Source organism: Ylistrum balloti, unplaced genomic scaffold, assembly GCF_031769215.1.
Source record: "Ylistrum balloti isolate Yb309-2 unplaced genomic scaffold, AGI_CSIRO_Ybal_v1 Utg369882, whole genome shotgun sequence".
Taxonomy (NCBI): Eukaryota; Metazoa; Mollusca; class Bivalvia; order Pectinida; family Pectinidae; genus Ylistrum; species Ylistrum balloti.
In genome coordinates, this window is record NW_026782019.1 from 1,722,684 (window position 1) to 1,743,162 (window position 20,479).

At 34.9% G+C, this 20,479-nt stretch overlaps 1 protein-coding gene across 1 annotated transcript; it reads right to left on the reverse strand.

Annotated features, from left to right (window-relative positions):
• Positions 1-786: 786 nt before the first annotated feature.
• LOC132546308 (tubulin polyglutamylase TTLL11-like) lies at positions 787-20,271 on the reverse strand. The gene is made up of 9 exons (XM_060210032.1): positions 20,005-20,271; positions 15,278-15,383; positions 13,811-14,511; positions 9,329-9,537; positions 8,270-8,463; positions 7,295-7,544; positions 6,253-6,356; positions 4,802-4,834; positions 787-1,181 (listed from the first exon to the last, which is right to left on the reverse strand). Exons 1-9 carry the CDS (start codon positions 20,269-20,271, stop codon positions 787-789), a joined length of 2,259 nt encoding a protein of 752 aa, XP_060066015.1.
• Positions 20,272-20,479: the final 208 nt, after the last annotated feature.

The following is a 20,479-nucleotide window of genomic DNA, read 5'->3' on the forward strand; positions in this document are numbered from 1 at the left end:
TAAATATCATGTACACATAGCATACCCAGGGTATAACTGATAGAACCAAGGGCATGAGTGAGAGTACCCAGGATTTTACCTTAGACTACCCAGGGTATAACTGATAGAACCAAGGGCATAAGTGAGAGTACCCAGGATTTACCAAAGAGTACCCAGGGTATAACTGATAGTACTGTGGCATTAGTAACAGTACTCAGGATTTAACATAGAGTACCCAAGGTACAACTGAAAGAACTGTGACATTGGTTATAGAACACAGAATTTACCTTAGAGTACCCGGGGTATAACTGATAGTACTAGAAGCATTAGTGAGAGTACCCAAGATTTACCTAAGAGTACCCAGGGTACAACTGATAGTACTGTGGCATTACTGATAGTACACAAGATTTACCTAAGAGTACCCAGGGTACAACTGATAGTACTGTGGCATTACTGATAGTACACAAGATTTACCTAAGAGTACCCAGGGTACAACTGATAGTACTAGTGGCATTACTGATAGTACACAAGATTTACCTTTAGAGTACACAGGGTGTAACTGATAGTACTAGTGGCATTACTGATAGTACACAAGATTTACCATAGAGTACCCAAGGTATAACTGATAGTAATAGTGGCATTAGTGATAGTACATATGTGCAGTTCCTGGGATACTAATATTAACCAGGACACCACTGTTGTACCTGGGGTACTAATATTAACCAGGACATCACTGTTGTACCTGTAGTGTTGTACCTGGGTACTAATATTATCCAGGACATCACTGTTTACTATATCAGTAATACATTATTCTGGTGACTGTACAAGGGAGACGCGGGTCATGTATCTCATCAATGTAGGCTGGTAAGCATTTTTTCTTCGTTGACGCAGAAAGTTTTCAATCTCTTCAGATGGGTGATGTGATGAGTGACTCTCAGCAGAGTACAGTTCCTGCACTGTCTCCTCAGTCATACAGTCTGTTGACCTGCGATGCACCTGAAAACCAGCTGGACGATACGCCAGGCCAAGGCGCCGGAAGTGAAGTTTGGGAAGGTTAGGCATTTTACCATCATCATCATGATGACTTAAACTATTTTCACAAAAGTCAACCAGTGTTTCAAGCATTTCTATCTTTGATGGACCAGGAAATTTCCTTCGTGCAATTTCCAGACACGAGTCAAGAAATCCTTGGAAACATAATCCTGCAAAATATTTAAGATTTTGAACATAAGAAAGCTGAAAGCAATTATTGGATAAATGACTTGATAAAACTACCAAAATAATATTGCTAATTATCATTAAGGAGTTCCACCCGTACAAACCATTACTTTGTATTACAATGATAGTCCTGTTAACATTTCAGTACAGGGGTAGATTTCAAAGATAAAAATTTAAAATGCTAAGTATCATCATAAAAATTTGTCACGAAAGCAAGGGAGACAATTTACAGAGTTTCTCTATCGTGAATTGAAATAAAAATCATCAAATACAGTAAATCCACTTTGTCAATTACAGCTGACCATAGGTCATCATGTGCGAGGAGACAATTCCAACAAGGCACTCTCTGTTCAAAAAGCAGCAGTGGTTAATTGAGAATCCATCACCAGACACACGGTTAGTTCTTAATTGTTAAACACGTCTAACGACATACCGTAATCTGAACCTCTGTTATTATTTTTTCTATAATAAAACGTGCCGAAATAATATCTTTATGCTAAAGAATGTACTTATACATATATCCACAAATATTTAAAACTCCAAGTTTGTTTGGCAATTGTTGTAAAATAGATAAAGTATATATATATAACCAGTAATTATAACATGGTTGGCAAATTTATTCATCTTTTATAGTGATTAGTTAAGAATACATAGAAATTTTGTGATAAATGAATTATTTGTTCACAAACAATCCTTGCATTCATTAATATCAATGTTCAGTGACCTCTGACCTCTATATACTGATAATAATAGAAAATCTGTTCCCAAAAGATCAAGATTCTTATTTATGATCTACAGCTTTGTACTGCTGTCCCGAACATCTATACTTCTAACTACGATATAAAGCCTTGTACTGCTGTCCTAGACATCTATACTTCTAACTACGATATAAAGCCTTGTACTGCTGTCCCGAACATCTATACTTCTAACTACGATATAAAGCCTTGTACTGCTGTCCCGAACATCTATACTTCTAACTATGAAATAAAGCCTTGTACTGCTGTCCCAGACATCTATACTTCTAACTACGATATAAAGCCTTGTACTGCTGTCCCGAACATCTATACTTCTAACTATGAAATAAAGCCTTGTACTGCTGTCCCGAACATCTATACTTCTAACTACGATATAAAGCCTTGTACTGCTGTCCCGAACATCTATACTTCTAACTACGATATAAAGCCTTGTACTGCTGTCCCGAACATCTATACTTCTAACTACGATATAAAGCCTTGTACTGCTGTCCCAGACATCTATACTTCTAACTACGATATAAAGCCTTGTACTGCTGTCCCGAACATCTATACTTCTAACTACGAAATAAAGCCTTGTACTGCTGTCCCAGACATCTATACTTCTAACTATGAAATAAAGCCTTGTACTGCTGTCCCGAACATCTATACTTCTAACTACGATATAAAGCCTTGTACTGCTGTCCCGAACATCTATACTTCTAACTACGAAATAAAGCCTTGTACTGCTGTCCCGAACATCTATACTTCTAACTACGAAATAAAGCCTTGTACTGCTGTCCCGAACATCTATACTTCTAACTACGATATAAAGCCTTGTACTGCTGTCCCAGACATCTATACTCCTAACTACGATATAAAGCTTTGTACTGCTGTCCCGAACATCTATACTTCTAACTACGATATAAAGCCTTGTACTGCTGTCCCGAACATCTATACTTCTAACTATGATATAAAGCCTTGTACTGCTGTCCCAGACATCTATACTCCTAACTACGATATAAAGCTTTGTACTGCTGTCCCGAACATCTATACTTCTAACTACGATATAAAGCCTTGTACTGCTGTCCCGAACATCTATACTTCTAACTATGAAATAAAGCCTTGTACTGCTGTCCCAGACATCTATACTTCTAACTATGAAATAAAGCCTTGTACTGCTGTCCCGAACATCTATACTTCTAACTACGATATAAAGCCTTGTACTGCTGTCCCGAACATCTATACTTCTAACTACGAAATAAAGCCTTGTACTGCTGTCCCGAACATCTATACTTCTAACTACGAAATAAAGCCTTGTACTGCTGTCCCGAACATCTATACTTCTAACTACGATATAAAGCCTTGTACTGCTGTCCCAGACATCTATACTCCTAACTACGATATAAAGCTTTGTACTGCTGTCCCGAACGTCTATACTTCTAACTACGATATAAAGCCTTGTACTGCTGTCCCAGACATCTATACTTCTAACTACAAAATAAAGCCTTGTACTGCTGTCCCAGACATCTATACTCCTAACTACGATATAAAGCCTTGTACTGCTGTCCCAGACATCTATACTTCTAACTACAAAATAAAGCCTTGTACTGCTGTCCCAAATACTATACTCCTAACTACGAAACAAAGCCTTGTACTGCTCTCCCAAACATCTATACTCCTAACTACGAAATAAAGCCTTGTACTGCTGTCCCAAACATCAAGACTTCTGACCTATTCAGATCGAAGGAAAATGCCAATATCCTTTATTAAGTGAGATGACTTTGTGTACACAAACAATTATCTGTGATTTAAAAAAAAAGTTTTCCATAATTAACAAGATGGAGATTATTTTACAACTGAAAGAGTACAAGATGAACTTTTAAAATATCACAAGTCACATAATTAAGTTAACAGTTAGAGAGCTTGTTACATGATAAAAACAATTTTCTATCTGCACTGATATCAGAATCTTTATTGGACATATTCCGACTCCACAAGACTTTATACTCAAAAAGTGTGAATTGTTAATAAATATATTTACAACTGATGTTAGGAATTATGATGAACACTCCTATAGAACTGAAGCAAGGATATTTATTAGTATTTTACAAAAATCACTCTACATCAATACATGTTATACTGATGTATATTATATTAGATATCTTTTAGAGAATATACTTGTCAGATCAATAAATGTCAGCCGCTTAACTAATTCTTTTTTTTACTAAACTTCAATATTTCATCAAAGATTGACTGTTTCATGTAGCTGTGTTGATAAATACATGACTTTTTCATGACTTCTTATTACCCAGATAGCACTTCAGAGTAAAAGTAACTGGTTTTCTTCATAGATACTTTACTGAATAAATCATTAAAGACTTTTAAATGTTTTTTAATGGAAAAAGCATGAAAAACTACAGCATACTTTTTACTGAATGAAGCATTAAAACTGCTACAAATTCTTAATAAAGCATGAAAAACTCTGTCTAATAAAGCATTAAAAACATTCACAAAATCTTCACTGAATAAACCATTAAAACTGACATTGTTAAGATGTGTGATAATTTAGATTTCATGATGTTTAAATGCACCAAAACGGAAAAGAGTATTAGATTAGCACTCGGACAGCAGAAAATGTTACGGCATTCAGATGGCAGAAAAAATTCATTTCTTGTTAATTATAACATAAAAGCAATATTTAATGAGTTATCTATAAATGAGAGAGAGAGACCATGTGATGAGCACATGCTAATATGGACTACTCAGAGGAAGTCATGATAACTAGTATGGAAGGCATGGGGTATTGGTTGCTAGGCAGCTATTGCCTTGGTGACACTAAATAATTACCCATCATACAATATTTCACCCACCTACTGTACTCTTGGACTTTTTCTCTGACATGGCTGCATATATAGGTTTAGAGAAAGGTAGTTTTAATATTAGTTATTATCATATCCAACGCTGGATAAACAAAATCATAACAATGACACTTAAAACAGACAATAAAGAAGAAAACGATTGGTAGAAGATGCTGGTACCGTACAATCAGAAACTCAGCATATACATACATGAAAATACCATAAATAGTTATCAGTGATTGTATCTGTGAAAATACATTAACTTTATTTTCATTGCAAGAACTTTCACTTCTAATTAAAATAAAAAAAATAATGTAAAACATTTACATGTAACTTACATTCAAAAAAAATTATTGTTTACACTCAACATATTTAAGTTTTGGTTCATTTATCATTGGCAAACCTGTCTAAACATTTACACTTAAGAATTCTAACATATACTACATGTATTTACATTTATAAAGTACACAGCTTACACTTGACTGCTACTCCTTACATTCATTTAATACAATTGTTGATTTTTTATTACCAAGCGGTAAGCACAAACAAGACTAGAATTAAAGGGAGATAATTCGGTTCCTAATACCTTGAGTGAGACGTCTGATTGTACAGTGTAAAAACCAGCATGTATATTAAGCATTTTAAATTTAAATAATTGAATGTGTTATGTCACAAATATATTAACTTCTTCCAAAATAATACTTGTATTATTTTTGAAAATTTAGCTGTTGTTATGAAAATGAGGCTTTTTCATATACATGTACAGCATTATGCAAACAGCAAAAACCTTGTATTTATCGGGTAAAAGTAATTTAAATCAGAAAGCATAAGTCAGTTTTTTTTTAGAAATACAGATATTCATTTAAGCACAGTTTGAAATGTTTATTTCAGTAAATAAATGCATTATTCAATTTTCATTAGCGCTAGATATTTTAATATTCTACAACAAAGCATGCATGTTATACTGGATAGACTAGATAAGACTACTGGGTAAACTACCGACAAATTAACAGGTGGGCAATCATTAATGTTTGGAAGGAAAACTACAATAATTAAGATACAAAATATATAATATTTTTCTGCATCATCAGATTAAATCCATTACTGCCATCCACAGAGCTGTCCGATAGTGGTGCACGTCTAAATATTCCATATAACTGTGCTATAGTTTGTAATGTAAAGTATAAGTATTCAAGGTAAGGCTCCAAGGATTAGGAAACAATCTTAGACAGTAATTTGAAAAATGTTGAATGACTGAAGGACATACCAAAATATTTAGTATGTTAAATTTTTGAAAAATTTTGAGAAAAATGTTCTTTTTAAGTTAAGCTAAGTTCAGATCAAATACAACTGTTTCTGAGTTCCTTGAACCAGCTCTCACATGTGAAAGTTATGCAACACAGGTGAAAACTTTTGTATTCCCTATATGTTATAAAGACAGAATGTTTATAGGTGTGACCTACCAGATGTCCTATCAGGGTTCATGTGGTCCCAGCGTCGCTGCATGTCTATGTACATAATATCCACTGCTGCGTTGGTGATGCCCCGCCTACACAGTCGACACTTCCTATAACACAGGATCATTTCTATATGACTGACGTGAAACTTCTATCTGATGAAACATGTTAGTGTTTACGCTGGCTAAATTTACTTTCTGCAATACAATATAACTTCCATATTGCATTATATAAACAATGATTTAATATAACATGTGAACAAGTCAGTACTTTCTTACCTCTGATTGGCTAAAACAACATTACATCTGAAACAGTATTCTCTTTCAACAAACTGACTAAAACTTGTAAGTTATTTTCAAAAACAGCATGTCTTGTTTTTATGGCATGTATGAAGGGCTGTCTGAAGACACCATTAACAAGGGTCAAATCAGCACTCACTGTGTACGAAGGGCCATTTGTTTACTGTTGCTTTACGTCCTATCAACAGCCAGGGTCAATTAACGATGTGACAGGTTTGGGTGGTAGGGGAGGCCGATGTTCTCACAGAAAAATCACCAACATACAGCCAGTACCTGGTGACATTTGAACAATCAGCAAGCCAAAATGGACACCTGAACAGTCACCATGTTGGATGGGACAATTGTAAAATCACCGAGTCAGAAGGGACATTTGAATAGTTACCATGTTGGATGGGATATCTGACCAAGTCCAAAAGGACATTTGAACAGTCACCATGTAGGAAAGGCTATTTGAACAGTCACCATGTAGGAAGGGCTATTTGAACAGTCACCATGTAGGAAAGGCTATTTGAACAGTCACCATGTAGGAAGGGCTATTTGAACAGTCACCATGTAGGAAGGGCTATTTGAACAGTCACCATGTAGGAAGGGCTATTTGAACAGTCACCATGTAGGAAAGGCTATTTGAACAGTCACCATGTAGGAAGGGCTATTTGAACAGTCATAATGTTAGATGAGAACTTTGAACAGTTCCACACCTGATGATGGTGAAATAAACATAAGACTCTGTGTAAAGAATTTCATTTTACCTTGCAAAGGTACGAAAACCTGTAGGACCAATCCTTAGTGACCCCCTGACCCCTAGAAAACTGATGAAAAGATTGGCAACTCGCTCAAGAATCCTCAGTCGTTCAAATGCCTCATCGTAGATGGCAGGGTACAACTGCTTCAGGCAGCTCTCTTTTGCTAACTTTTCCAAAATTTTCACAAATTTTTCATCGTCATTTAGATTTTCGTCTTCTGTGTGGCTGTCCAGGAAATCTTCTTCTTCTTTCTCATCTGATGGGGAAACAAAAGATGTGTTTAATACACCATTGATGGAAGTTAGAACAGTACTGAAGAAGTACACTAGGTAAGAGAATTATAACTAAGTCTACAGTGTATTTTTGTAACTGATGGAACTAATTATGGCATTACTGTAAATATTTTCTTTTACAATGGTTCAAGTTTTTGTGGTTTTATAGAAACCTAGAAGCAACAAAGACATATTTTTCATTGAAGTCCTGAAATGGACTATGTTCAATATGTATATTTTTCACGATTTCATTTCAGTTTCAAAGATAGGGAAAAAATTCCCTAACAAATAACTGCCTTTTCAGTTTGTTGTATGGGACCAGATTGATAAATGTAAATTAACGGTATTTTGTATAAATGTATATTACAGAACTAAGTATATTACTCACAAACCACAGAATTAATGATATCACAAATTTGATCTATTTGACAAGAAAAGTGAAAGTTATGTCAACTTAACTATTAACTCTCCCTCGTAAGTGTGAATCGAAGTGAGCATGTGATTTGAATGTGGGAAAAACTGTGAATCCAGAGAGAACCCACATGGTGATAAAGTAACATTCTGTTATCTTTTTATGTCTAATTGAGAAAAAGAACCCTAGTGTTCATTGTGAAAGGAAGGTGTGTTACCACCACTGTCCCTCTCAATCATCCATTTGTAACTATAAGTAATTGCATTGAACTGTGACCACGTAAAGATATGGACTTACGCCTGGTGAAATCCAGTTCATTGTTGAGTTCCGACATCTGCTGAGTGACGTCTACCTCTCGTTTCTCCTCATCAGACTCGTCTGCTTTAATTATCAGGATGTGCGTCCTCTGGTGCTGTACAGGCTCAGGGCAGCCATTCCCATTAGAGTGGCCTCCCTTCTTTCTCTTCCGCCTTCGTCTTTTGTTCATGAATCTGCAAAAAAACTGGATACATTAATATTTTTTACACAATACATGTACATTGAGGTTATATTTAATTTGTGTAATTCAGTCCAAAAAGGGTAATTAAGCTTATTGATACACGTTTATGTTACACCCTGTGATGACTTTCCCAGACTTAAGCTTATTCATACACATTTATGTTACACCCTGTGATGACTTATTCAGACTTAAGCTTATTCATACACATTTATGTTACACCCTGTGATGACTTACCCAGACTTAAGCTTATTGATACACATTTATGTTACACCCTGTGATGACTTATTCAGACTTAAGCTTATTCATACACATTTATGTTACACCCTGTGATGACTTACCCAGACTTAAGCTTATTGATACACATTTATGTTACACCCTGTGATGACTTATTCAGACTTAAGCTTATTCATACACATTTATGTTACACCCTGTGATGACTTACCCAGACTTAAGCTTATTGATACACATTTATGTTACACCCTGTGATGACTTACACAGACTTAAGCTTATTGATACACATTTATGTTACATCCTGTGATGACTTATTCAGACTTAAGCTTATTGATACACGTTTATGTTACACCCTGTGATGACTTACCCAGACTTAAGCTTATTGATACACATTTATGTTACACCCTGTGATGACTTATTCAGACTTAAGCTTATTCATACACATTTATGTTACACCCTGTGATGACTTACCCAGACTTAAGCTTATTGATACACATTTACATACATCCTGTGATGACTTATTCAGACTTAAGCTTATTGATACACGTTTATGTTACACCCTGTGATGACTTATTCAGACTTAAGCTTATTGATACACATTTATGTTACACCCTGTGATGACTTACCCAGACTTAAGCTTGTTGACAGGTGACATCAACAAAAGAGCGTCTCTCACAAGGGGTCGCTTCACCATTTCATCCAGCGCACATGTAACATACTCAAACACACCTGGTGACACTTCCTGCTCGCCATCAATACTGAGACTGGGACTAGCGTTCACCTCCAGTAGGATTGGCTTTAGGTTATCAAGTAGTAGGATGTCAAACCCAAGGATCTGCACAAAATAATCGTGTTGGAAAATAAGTAATTTAGTCAGGATACATAAGGTTAATACAAAGTTATTATAACCATGTAATGAAATGTATGGTGTTTGCTGACTTTACATTTTAATGTAAATTTGCATGTATCTCCTTTTTGACAAATGAAAAAGTTATTGAACCAGCACAAGTGAACAGGACTTTGCTAACCCTTGACAACACCATTTTACCTATTCCATCTTTTGACCCTCAATCCTCCATTTCTAGTACGATAACAATAATTTCTCCTAGTGAACCACATACACTTCTTCAATCCTAAATAGATCATACCATTAGACAAATTCATATCATCCGATGAAGACAGCACTGTCTTAATTAATGTATCGGAACCTAACATTAAATTTACTATTGCAATCAATTAGGATTGTTCAATTTCTTCCATTACAAACTTTATATGATTCCACTAACATGTCCAATATCTCTACCACTCAGAGCTCCATATCCGTTCCCTACTGGGTCAAATTCTCTTCCATTACAAACTTTATATAATCCTCCTACTAGTTCCTATATTTCTATCACTTGGGGCTCCATGTCATTTCAGTACTAAACCCAATCTCTTTACCATAAGGTGCTCTACATCATTCCCCTACTGGGTCAAGCCTTTCTTATATTAAGGTCTACCAGCTTTACCCTACTAAGTCCATCCTCTCTACCATTAGGATCTTAACATTATTCCTTTACTGAGTCCATCCCCTCTATCATTATGGTCTCCACATTATTCCTCTACTGGGTCCATCCCCTCTACCATTAGGGTCTCCACATTATTCCTCTACTGGGTCCATCCCCTCTACCATTAGGGTCTCCACATTATTCCTCTACTGGGTCCATCCCCTCTACCATTAGGGTCTCCACATTATTCCTCTACTGGGTCCATCCCCTCTACCATTAGGGTATCAACATTATTCCTCTACTGGGTCCATTCCCTCTACCATTAGGGTCTTAACATCATCCCTCTACTGGGTCCATTCCCTCTACCATTAGGGTCTCCACATTATTCCTTTACTGGATCAAGCCCCGTCTCACCAAGCTAGTAAATCTACCTTGCCTATAACAGCTTCAAACTGCCATAAACAGCCAAAATACATAGCTGTACTTGATCAAAAGAGCAAATATGCATTTACAGTTTACAAGATCATTCAGTAAAGCATTGACTGTTGAAAATATCAGAATTTATAATACTGAAATTCTATATCATTTACGGAATAAATTTGAATAGTAACTAAGAGAGAGTGATGTGATCTGTAACAAAACGTGGTGTACTAACCCACCAGGATCAATATTCCATTAACAATGCATCAACTGTCACGTTTGACAGGCTGATGAGAAACTTGACAATAGTGTCACTAATTGCATTTTTGTGTTAACTTGAGCAAAATTAAAACAATTTAGAATGTAAAAATCATATGATTTTTTTTTCATGATGTGGCGTGCCAAACTACCTTATAAATAAAACTATAGAGGACATTGAGACCATAAAATATTCCACTACTCCGTGTATATATTATCAAAAAGCCTGGTACCAAGGGGGTAATTCTGGTCTAGTGTATGATTGAGTTCCGTCAGAGTATTGATACACTAAGCACCAGAATCACATTAATATCACACTGGCATGTACACAAACCAAATAAGTGTCAGGCTATTCGTACTACCAGCTTCGATCTATCTGATAAATTATTGACACTATTCTGTGACAGTGTTATTAGCAGAGCACTAATCAAGATGTATTTTGCAATTATGTACCATTATTTAACTTTTAAAACATTAATTATATCTGATTGATACCAACTTTGGTTATTTAAAAGTTGGATCTTTTCCCTTCTTCAGGACTTTGTATTTCTTCTTGACCATATGAAATCAAACTCCAAGATGGCCACCTATAAGCTTGCTTTTCTGACCAATGCCAAAAAGGGCACAACTAGAGATCAAGGGGAATCTCAATATGAAATTTGATGAAAAAGATCCATCAAGTACTTCTCAAGAAATAGTGATAACAAGAATTCTTTACACACAGACAACAGATCATTGACATAGGATGATTTGAATAGGATCAATTTTTTCTATCTGATGATGGTGGGCCAAAGATAACAGCATGTTGAGGAGACATCGCCTCAATGAAATATATCTGTAGAATTGATATCATTACACTACGGATTTCTTACACTACTTATATACCATCTATTGTTATAGTTAGTTTATATGGGAGTTTGGTGACTTTAAATAGGACATATCCTAATGGTTTGTGTACTATACTTTATTATAACACACTACATTACCTATCATGGTCTAACCTGGAATAATTACAAAGTACTTATTTAAATGTAGTACCATATATCTATATATATATATATATATACCACCCCCGGGCACGTCGCCAATGTGGTAGGAACCTGGTCGTGTAACACAATCCAAGATTATAACAAATGTTTTTACCAATACACCTCCATGTAAATCATTGTTGGTTCTGTATATTCACCTGTGTGATTTACCTACATGGGGAACCTGATACCGAGACCTTATCCCTTTGTTAATTAAATGTCAAACAATGGCCTATTCTTTCAGTTTTTACCCATTTCAAACAACAATTCATTTTTCTTAACAGGTTGAAACAGATTCCGTTAGATAAAGAGCTGTTAAAAGATCACATTACAGATACTCTAATATACATCTGACAAAGACAAAAAGACATTAACACTGAGAACCAAGTTAAACCGGTCTGTATACTCAATCATAATAATAGTTTTTTTAATATCATATGAAAATATATAGCTAATATTGATTATATCATCTTGATAACATGGTGACCTTCGTAAATGGTTGGCCTTAAATGAATGGGAAACCGATTATTTTGCTTTCCATTGAGTTTACAGGTAATAGAACAGCCGATAGAACGTTTTAATCCTGGTACCAGACATATATTGTAGGGGTGATACTCTGGGGAATTTATCTTCAAATATTGAGAACCTGGTTTGTTGGGCTGAATTAGGGCTTGGACACAGATATGAAGGGAATGAAATATTTGTAGCAAAAATGAGGGAGATCATTTGGTAGAAAGGCCTAAAGGAAACAGTCATGATGAGTGTGTACCATACCTGTAGCTTATAGTGGAAGCAGTTGGGAAACAGGTATGAAGGTAATGACATACCTGTACTGGAAACAGTTGGGAAACAGGTATGAAGGTAATGACATACCTGTACTGGAAACAGTTGGGAAACAGGTATGAAGGTAATGACATACCTGTACTGGAAACAGTTAGGAAACAGGTATGAAGGTAATGACATACCTGTACTGGAAACAGGTGGGAAACAGGTATGAAGGTAATGACATACCTGTACTGGAAACAGTTGGGAAACAGGTATGAAGGTAATGACATACCTGTACTGAATTGGGAAACAGGTATTACCAGGTAAGATTTACCTTAAAACAGTGAGGATTTTGCTTTTTGAATAAAAGAAGAAAGGATCTCTAAGGAATATGCAATATGCAAGATACCACATATGGAATAATGTACTAGCCCAAATTGCTTTGCATGCACAAACAGGAAAGAAACATGTTTCAGAAAGCTGTGAGGTCTGATTGGTTTAGAGGAATGATGACCATAGAACATAAGAGGGATATGATAAGATGTCACAGCCCTGTATACATATAGAGATCTATACAATCTGATTAAAATGCGGATTCTAATTCTCGCTTCATCACTTTCCACATTTGGATCTGACAACATCCCACTAGGGGTCATGTTGTGGTGACCTTTGCATCCTTTGTACTTCACACAAGGCAAATGGTCTAATGGACGATTCCATCTGCAGCAGGTCATTTCATCTCATTATCTTAATCTGATTGATATGTAGTATGCTCTAGTAATTATTGACAAATTGTGACAAAATGACATAATGCACACCTTCCATTACTTTCAAGATTCGGTAAGCGGTAATTTAATTGGCTAATGCAAAATTTCATCAGAACACAATCCCTTATTGTATGTTGCCGAGAGTAACAGAGCGAACATTAGGATCTGCATCATAATAGAATTAAGATTGATCACTGCTGTCTGTGGAAACCAAACAGTCATAACATTAAACAGATTTTTACAGACAAAATATTTTTTATGTACAAAATGAATTCTCACACCGAAAATTCTTATCAAAATTACAGATATTCATAATCTTTATTGTTTGGGTCTAAAACAGGAGAATGGTCTTGACAGGCCCTTAGCAAAGTCTTGAGACTTACCTGAAAGCAGCGAGGTCCTGGTTTGTTGGGTGGGATGGTGGCCTGATACTCTACTTTAAGCTCTGGCAGTATGGCAATAACAGTTTTACACACACACTTTTCAATGTTGGTCCAAACTTTATCTGTATCATGACCGTTGATTCCGATACGTCGCAGCACACTAGTTAATGTTCGTTTGCTCCCGTCATCCTCTCGCTCTGAACGATTAAATGTGGCACTACGTTTGTTTAAGGAATAATTTGTCAAATGCATGAAAGTTTCGTGAATGTTTCCCTTTGTGGGGGTTTCATATTGCACTGTAGAGAACCTGGCGAGTCCTTCCTTACAGATGTAGATCTGTAGGGGCTCCAGGGACTTGAGCACCACATAAACCCTTAGGTCAAATTTGTAATTATTGATGAGGTACACATTGCTCAAATACTCCTGCACTACATGGGATTTACCGTTATTCGGGTTGTATTCATGTGGGTCTCGCATAAGATATATTCCGTCACCTTGTGATCCCGTGTCAGGCTTAACAATGAAAGTTGGCTTGGGTTTCACTCTCTTTTCATGGAGTTTACGCAGCTCTGCGCTAAACTCCAGATATTGAGCAGGTAGGTACCACGTCCGAGGGTAAAAGTCATATTCAGCTGGAAACAGCTCCTTCATCGTGTCTAAACTTCGGAACAAAGACATTTTGCTACAGATGTCTCCCATTCCTGGAGAAACAAGAAATTAGAAATTAGGAATTAGAAACATATTTCTAGTCAAATGCTATTTCTGTTCTACATTCTATGATGAGGTAAAGTCATATCTTCAGATATTAGTAATGTTCACCACAGATAACAGTTTATCACCTTGAACAGTAGTTAGAATGTACTATAATCCTGTTCACTAGACCATTCTGTTTATGAAATGTACAAATCTATTAGACTGATCATTTTTATGATAAATATATCTACAAATACAATAAGGAATTTGGATAAAAGAGTCAACACTGTTCGTTCTGGTTGGGAGGGATGTGGGTTCCTTCATCCCCAGCTGGATGCCTATGGTATGCAGGGTGATTGAGCACAAGGGAAAATCTAGGGGAGATAAAGTAGAAATTTTTGTCCTGATAAAGCCTGGGAGGGCAAAAACCAGTCAACAATTACCTATCAGATTTTAAACATATCAACTTCCTTGGCTGTTGTAATTGATATCCTTACCAATATATTAGACACACATAATTTTCTCACAGATACAGATTTACAGAATGAGATATATATAAACTTTAATTGTGTATGCATATCATATGCAGGTACTTACCAACCTGAAAACCAACCAAGAAAATGTTTCATAATATAACTGTGTAGATGACACAAACAACATTAACCTGGCCATGATGTCTCAGTTTGAAGATTTGCATTGTTATCTATTATGGCTAGAAAACTATAGATTAATCCTGTATGCTGTATATATAATTTTAGTACAACATTAACAAACCTGGAAACTTGTTGACAGCACCATTGTAGACTTCTGGGTTTTCATCAAAGTTGCAGGCATGCCAATGTATGTCACATGTCAAATTTTCACGACGACCAAATGGGAACTGGAAATGAAATGATAAGATATGTCATTCTTTCACAGTGACAAGATGGGTCCTAGAAATGGAAAGATCAAAATGTATTTAACTTTCACTTCATCAAATTGGGAACTAGAAAGACAAGATTAATCATGTCAAACTATCACAACAACCAAACAGGAATTAGATTAGGAATGACCAAGTATTTCAAACTTTACAAACAGCCAAAAGGGGCATATTGATTTTTTTAACTTTAATGATGACGCAATTGAGAACAAAATTTCAAATGAAGTTTTAAAATGTCAATTAAAATTTCACAGCCACTAAATGGCAAATAGAAGCTGTTTAATAAAATTCAGCAAAAAAAAAAAAAAAAAAATTAAATTAGGCCTTTAGTCAAATTTAAATCTCCAAGCTACCTACTTTATGAATACTTTTTTATCTATGTTTTACTGAAATTTGATAGTATGGAAAGTTGCCAAAAACATGCCCTAATTAGGAAAGTAATTAACAAGGTTACACTTAATTCCTTTCAAAACAGTTGTAACATAAGATATATACCACATATGGTTTGTCAGATGATGTCATGCCTGATATTCACATCTGACTGCAGTGCTACTAAGTAGTAGGTTATCTTGGTAAAGGGTTTTTAATTTTTATTATAAAAATGTTGATACTTCTTAAACAGCTGCTGTAGCAATGGCATGGGAAACTTCACAGATATTCATTAATACAACGTTGACACAGGAATGAAATAATTTGTTTGGTTTTCAAATTTGATTAAATCTACAGGTGTCCAACTTTAATCCAAATTTTATTTTGAGACTTTGTTATCTGTTTAATCAATCATTAATTTGATGATATTCATGCCTAATAATAGACACAAAATTACGTTATTATTGGTGATTGTAAGCATGTACCAATACATAACAAACTAATGACTCAATATACAAACAATCAAAGAGAAAAAAATTAAGATAAATGAATGGTAAATCAGACTGTTATCTATCTTAAAGAGATTAAAAAATGGAGGTAAAATTCACAACATCATGTCGATAATGATTTCCTCATAAAGCCATCTTTTGTTGACATTATCTGTAGTGTTTATCACCTCATGGCAGCAGTCATCTAAGGTTGTATAGAATGGGGTATTGATAGTAATATATAAAACAGCCAGTCTAATATAAAACATTTTATAAATTGAAGCAACAAAGCCCAGAACTGTAATGATTCTCTGTAGACTTTCTGTTATCTATAAACTGTTCTATTGAACTTAATTTAATCAAAGCATAGAGACACTGTTCAAACAGAAAACCAGGGGGCGGTCTTATTACGTATTCTTTATATTTGGTTTAGTTTAGTTTATTGTTGCTTTAGATCCTACCGACAGATAAGGTCACTTAAGGACGTGCCAGGTTTGGTTGGTGGAGGAGAAACAAATTTTCTGGAGAAATACCACCAACCTGAGGCAAGTACCAGGACTACCCCACGTAGGCCTCAAACCTGTGACCCAGAGGTGGAGGGCTAATGATAAAGACCATCAGGTGCCTTTACCACTCAGCCACTGTGGCCCATATTCTTCATAGACATCTATATTTAAATCAATTCAACACAAAAACACTAAGTAAATAAAATCCTTAATATTTATTTTAAGAATAAGATGTTTAAGGAATAAATATTTTAGCATTAATTGATAAATCAATATCACCTTCAGTAATGTGTATAACATTAAAACTTCAAAAAAATACACACTGACTTCTGAATCCACAAAACAAAGTCTGAGTTGTCAAGACACTGGTAAATCATAACATTTGGTAATAAAATAATATTGACCTAAACAAGAGCAAAGTAAATCTTTGGCACCACTTCAAATTTTCTTTACTGCATCATAAGGTATTTACATGGCCTCAATATCACACCTTTCTCTGTTATCTACATCATACATCAAAGGTTGAATACAACCTTGCCATTTTCTGCACATGTATGCCTAATGGATTGGGAAATAGTATGTATATACATGAATAACTTAATATCTCAATCTGTTCCATGGCCTAGCTATTATTATTGTGACTTCAGCGAAATTGATGTCTTAATATATATTTATATCCTTCATACATTTCTAATGTCATAAAAACTTGAATTCAAATATTTAATCCTACAGGTGGTCTTCTGTTGACAAGATTTGGTTCAATCATAAACTGTTTTATTTTTATTATTTGTTTACTTCTTTTAAAGAAAACCTCTGTATACCACTAGATATCCTTCTATGAACAAAGCAGGATGTTGACTCTGGAAATTTTCCAACTGAGATTTTTCTTGTCAGATATATAGTGTAAATGTTTTCTGGAAAGCGATACAACACTCTGAAGTCAAGCAAAAAGCTCTTGATGTCACCACCAACAACCAATTGATAGATTTATTTAAAAGGTAGTGGTTACCATATCCCTGATCAAGCTGTTCTACATATATTGATTATGGATATTTTATCAATTTGTTTACAGCCGAGATAAAAGTCATTTCACAAATCTATACTTTATTTCATTGTTATGGTGCTGTCATAATTAGATACCATACACATGTATCCCACCACTTCCGCTAAATGTGATTCATAAAAAAGAAAGCTTTCCTCTGATGGATGAAGTAAAGATTTGTCACAGAATGGAAGGTCTGACAAGGATCCCTAAAAAATCATACTAATCCTTCTCTGTGCAGACAACAATGAAATATTTCATTTTTCAAATTGGATTTGACACAATATAACCTAGATGGTTTAGAAACTTATGATTAATATATTTAGACAACAGGAAACAATTTACCATATCTATTCTTCTGCAATAAGCTCAGAACCTCTGACTCAGAATAATGGGACAGCCTTATTACGGGATATTGAAAAAGCTTTTGCAATGAATACTACTAAACAGCTATGTATATGGATAGGCTTATTACCAGGCATGTGCTTATTGCCAAACAAACACAAATATGTATCCATTATCATTACCAGGAGGCATTTTGTGTACTGCAAGAGCTAAAAGAAAGATAGTGAAAATCTACTAACCCTATTTATTTTAGTGTAAAATATGCATAATTTTCAGACTCCAATAAATTAGAAATGTTCATGTTTGAAAAGTTACCGATATTTTTGGGAAAGTCATCATACAGTTTTTTATGTTTCTAATTATTACAAACCAATCCACCCATCCCCAAAACATAATAATAATAATAATAATAAAAATAAATAAATAAATGTCATCAAATAATCCAACATGGCAATCAGGCATATATGCATTTAAGTTCACTGTCACCATCTGAAGTTAGTTGAATTTTTTTTAAAATCAAGTATATTTTGAATACTAATTTTATTGGACATTAAACTTCAGAGCAAAAATCTGATCTTTCTCTCAGTAAAGCGTGTGTGGGGCAATCATTGGAATTGACCAGACTCTAAAATTGACTTCCTGATAATGATACATTTCAAAGGATTCCTTCATGCATACTGAGAGCTTTTTTTTTTAAAAATTAAACCTATTTGTTACATGTACTAGTATCATATATGTAGGTAAGATATGTGAAAACACCTAATCGACCATAACAGTATTGCCATTCAAAAACAAATCTGCCAATCATCCTTTGTATTCGGCACACCTGACTTGAAGTCCACAACAATGATTTTGTCACAATGCCTTATATTATCCTAATGACAAAGTATCGGATAGAACACCAGTAGAAATTATCTAGCTTAAATAACTGGCAATCCCTGTCTGTGCCAATAATCTGTTATGTCAACAAGTTATATGAGAAACAAAAACAAAACTCTGGCCGAAATAAATATTTGTTTAGCCCTAGCTATGATCTGCATGGGTAAATATACCTTTTTAAAGTTATACTTTAAAAAAACTAAAGAGTACAAAGTAATAGTGAAAACAAACGTCACCTCACATGATCACGAGTCAACCATTACTATTTGCGTTTGATTTCTGGCGTTTATTTAGGACATAGTCCTTAATAGATACAACTGAATTGGGAAGTTGGCAGGTATGGGACATTAGAATTTCCAAAATACATTAATTCTACCAAAAAACAATGAAAAGTATCTTGCTTAAAAGTATCAGTTTGTCAAAAGCTTATTTTTGAGCCTTGGCTAGTAATCCATGAAAATTTCAAGAAATTGGGCTGATAAATTTAACATGTACATAACATATAGGATAAGTCTTTAACAGTCTAAAATGTTTTATTGGTCAGAACAGTATGACTAGGTTATTATTACAGTATGTTTCTGTTAGACTATTTCCTATGTGTGTCATCCTCTCACTTATCAGATTTATAATATAAATCTGAAACAATTCAAAAGACTAAAGGTTTTATTTATAATATTTATTCTAATCCTCGAATGACAGAATTTATTACAATGGCAAATTTCAATTGTGCACATTATATAGTATAAGAAATTCAGTGACTTTATCCCTTCCTGTTACATGCCTATTTATTAGTTAAGCTTTATTTCCAGACATCACTCAAGCATGCCAATTAATATTCTACAGTTTACATGATATATGCACATGTAAGAGCGGGATATTTAGCTACATGTATATCAACTAAAGAGAAGTTCATAAATCCCTAGAAATCATAATTCTCAGTTAGTGACAGTTACCTCTCTGAATCCGAGTTCCTTTATACACAGCCTGAGGACCTCAATGTTGGATCTACCACGAGACGTGTCGATCGTCACAGCATTTTTTGACAGGTGTTTTGCTTCCGACAGGCTCCTTAATCTTTCCTTTCGCGCGTGCTGTTCCCGTTTACTCCGTATTTGTAGATCACGACGAAAATCCGTCATTTTGAATTGTAAAGGTTCCGGCTTCTTAAGACTTCCCAAGTCTATAGACCGGGCGTTGTAATCTCGTGAATGAGAAGTCATTTTTACGTAGAGTATAAATATATAGAAAATGTCAATTGGCGTAATTACATCAGTTATGAAAACGGGCACCTGCTAATAATAAACGACACTAATTATGTACATAAGTACTAATACTATATTTAGCCATTGTCATACAGTAAAACCATTGCTTACTGTGTTGTAAAATATTGTCATAATCACGTAATGAGAGACTCCATTCTGTCACTGC

Coding starts and splice junctions, on each gene's coding strand:
- LOC132546308 (XM_060210032.1), bottom strand. CDS start 20,271: ATGACTTCTCATTCACGAGATTACAACGCCCGGTCTATAGACTTGGGA. Junction 14,512..15,277: donor TGCTGTCAACAAGTTTCCAG/GTTTGTTAATGT, acceptor TTGTTTCTCCAG/GAATGGGAGACATCTGTAGC. Junction 6,357..7,294: donor GGTTTTCGTACCTTTGCAAG/GTAAAATGAAAT, acceptor CCTGTGTTATAG/GAAGTGTCGACTGTGTAGGC.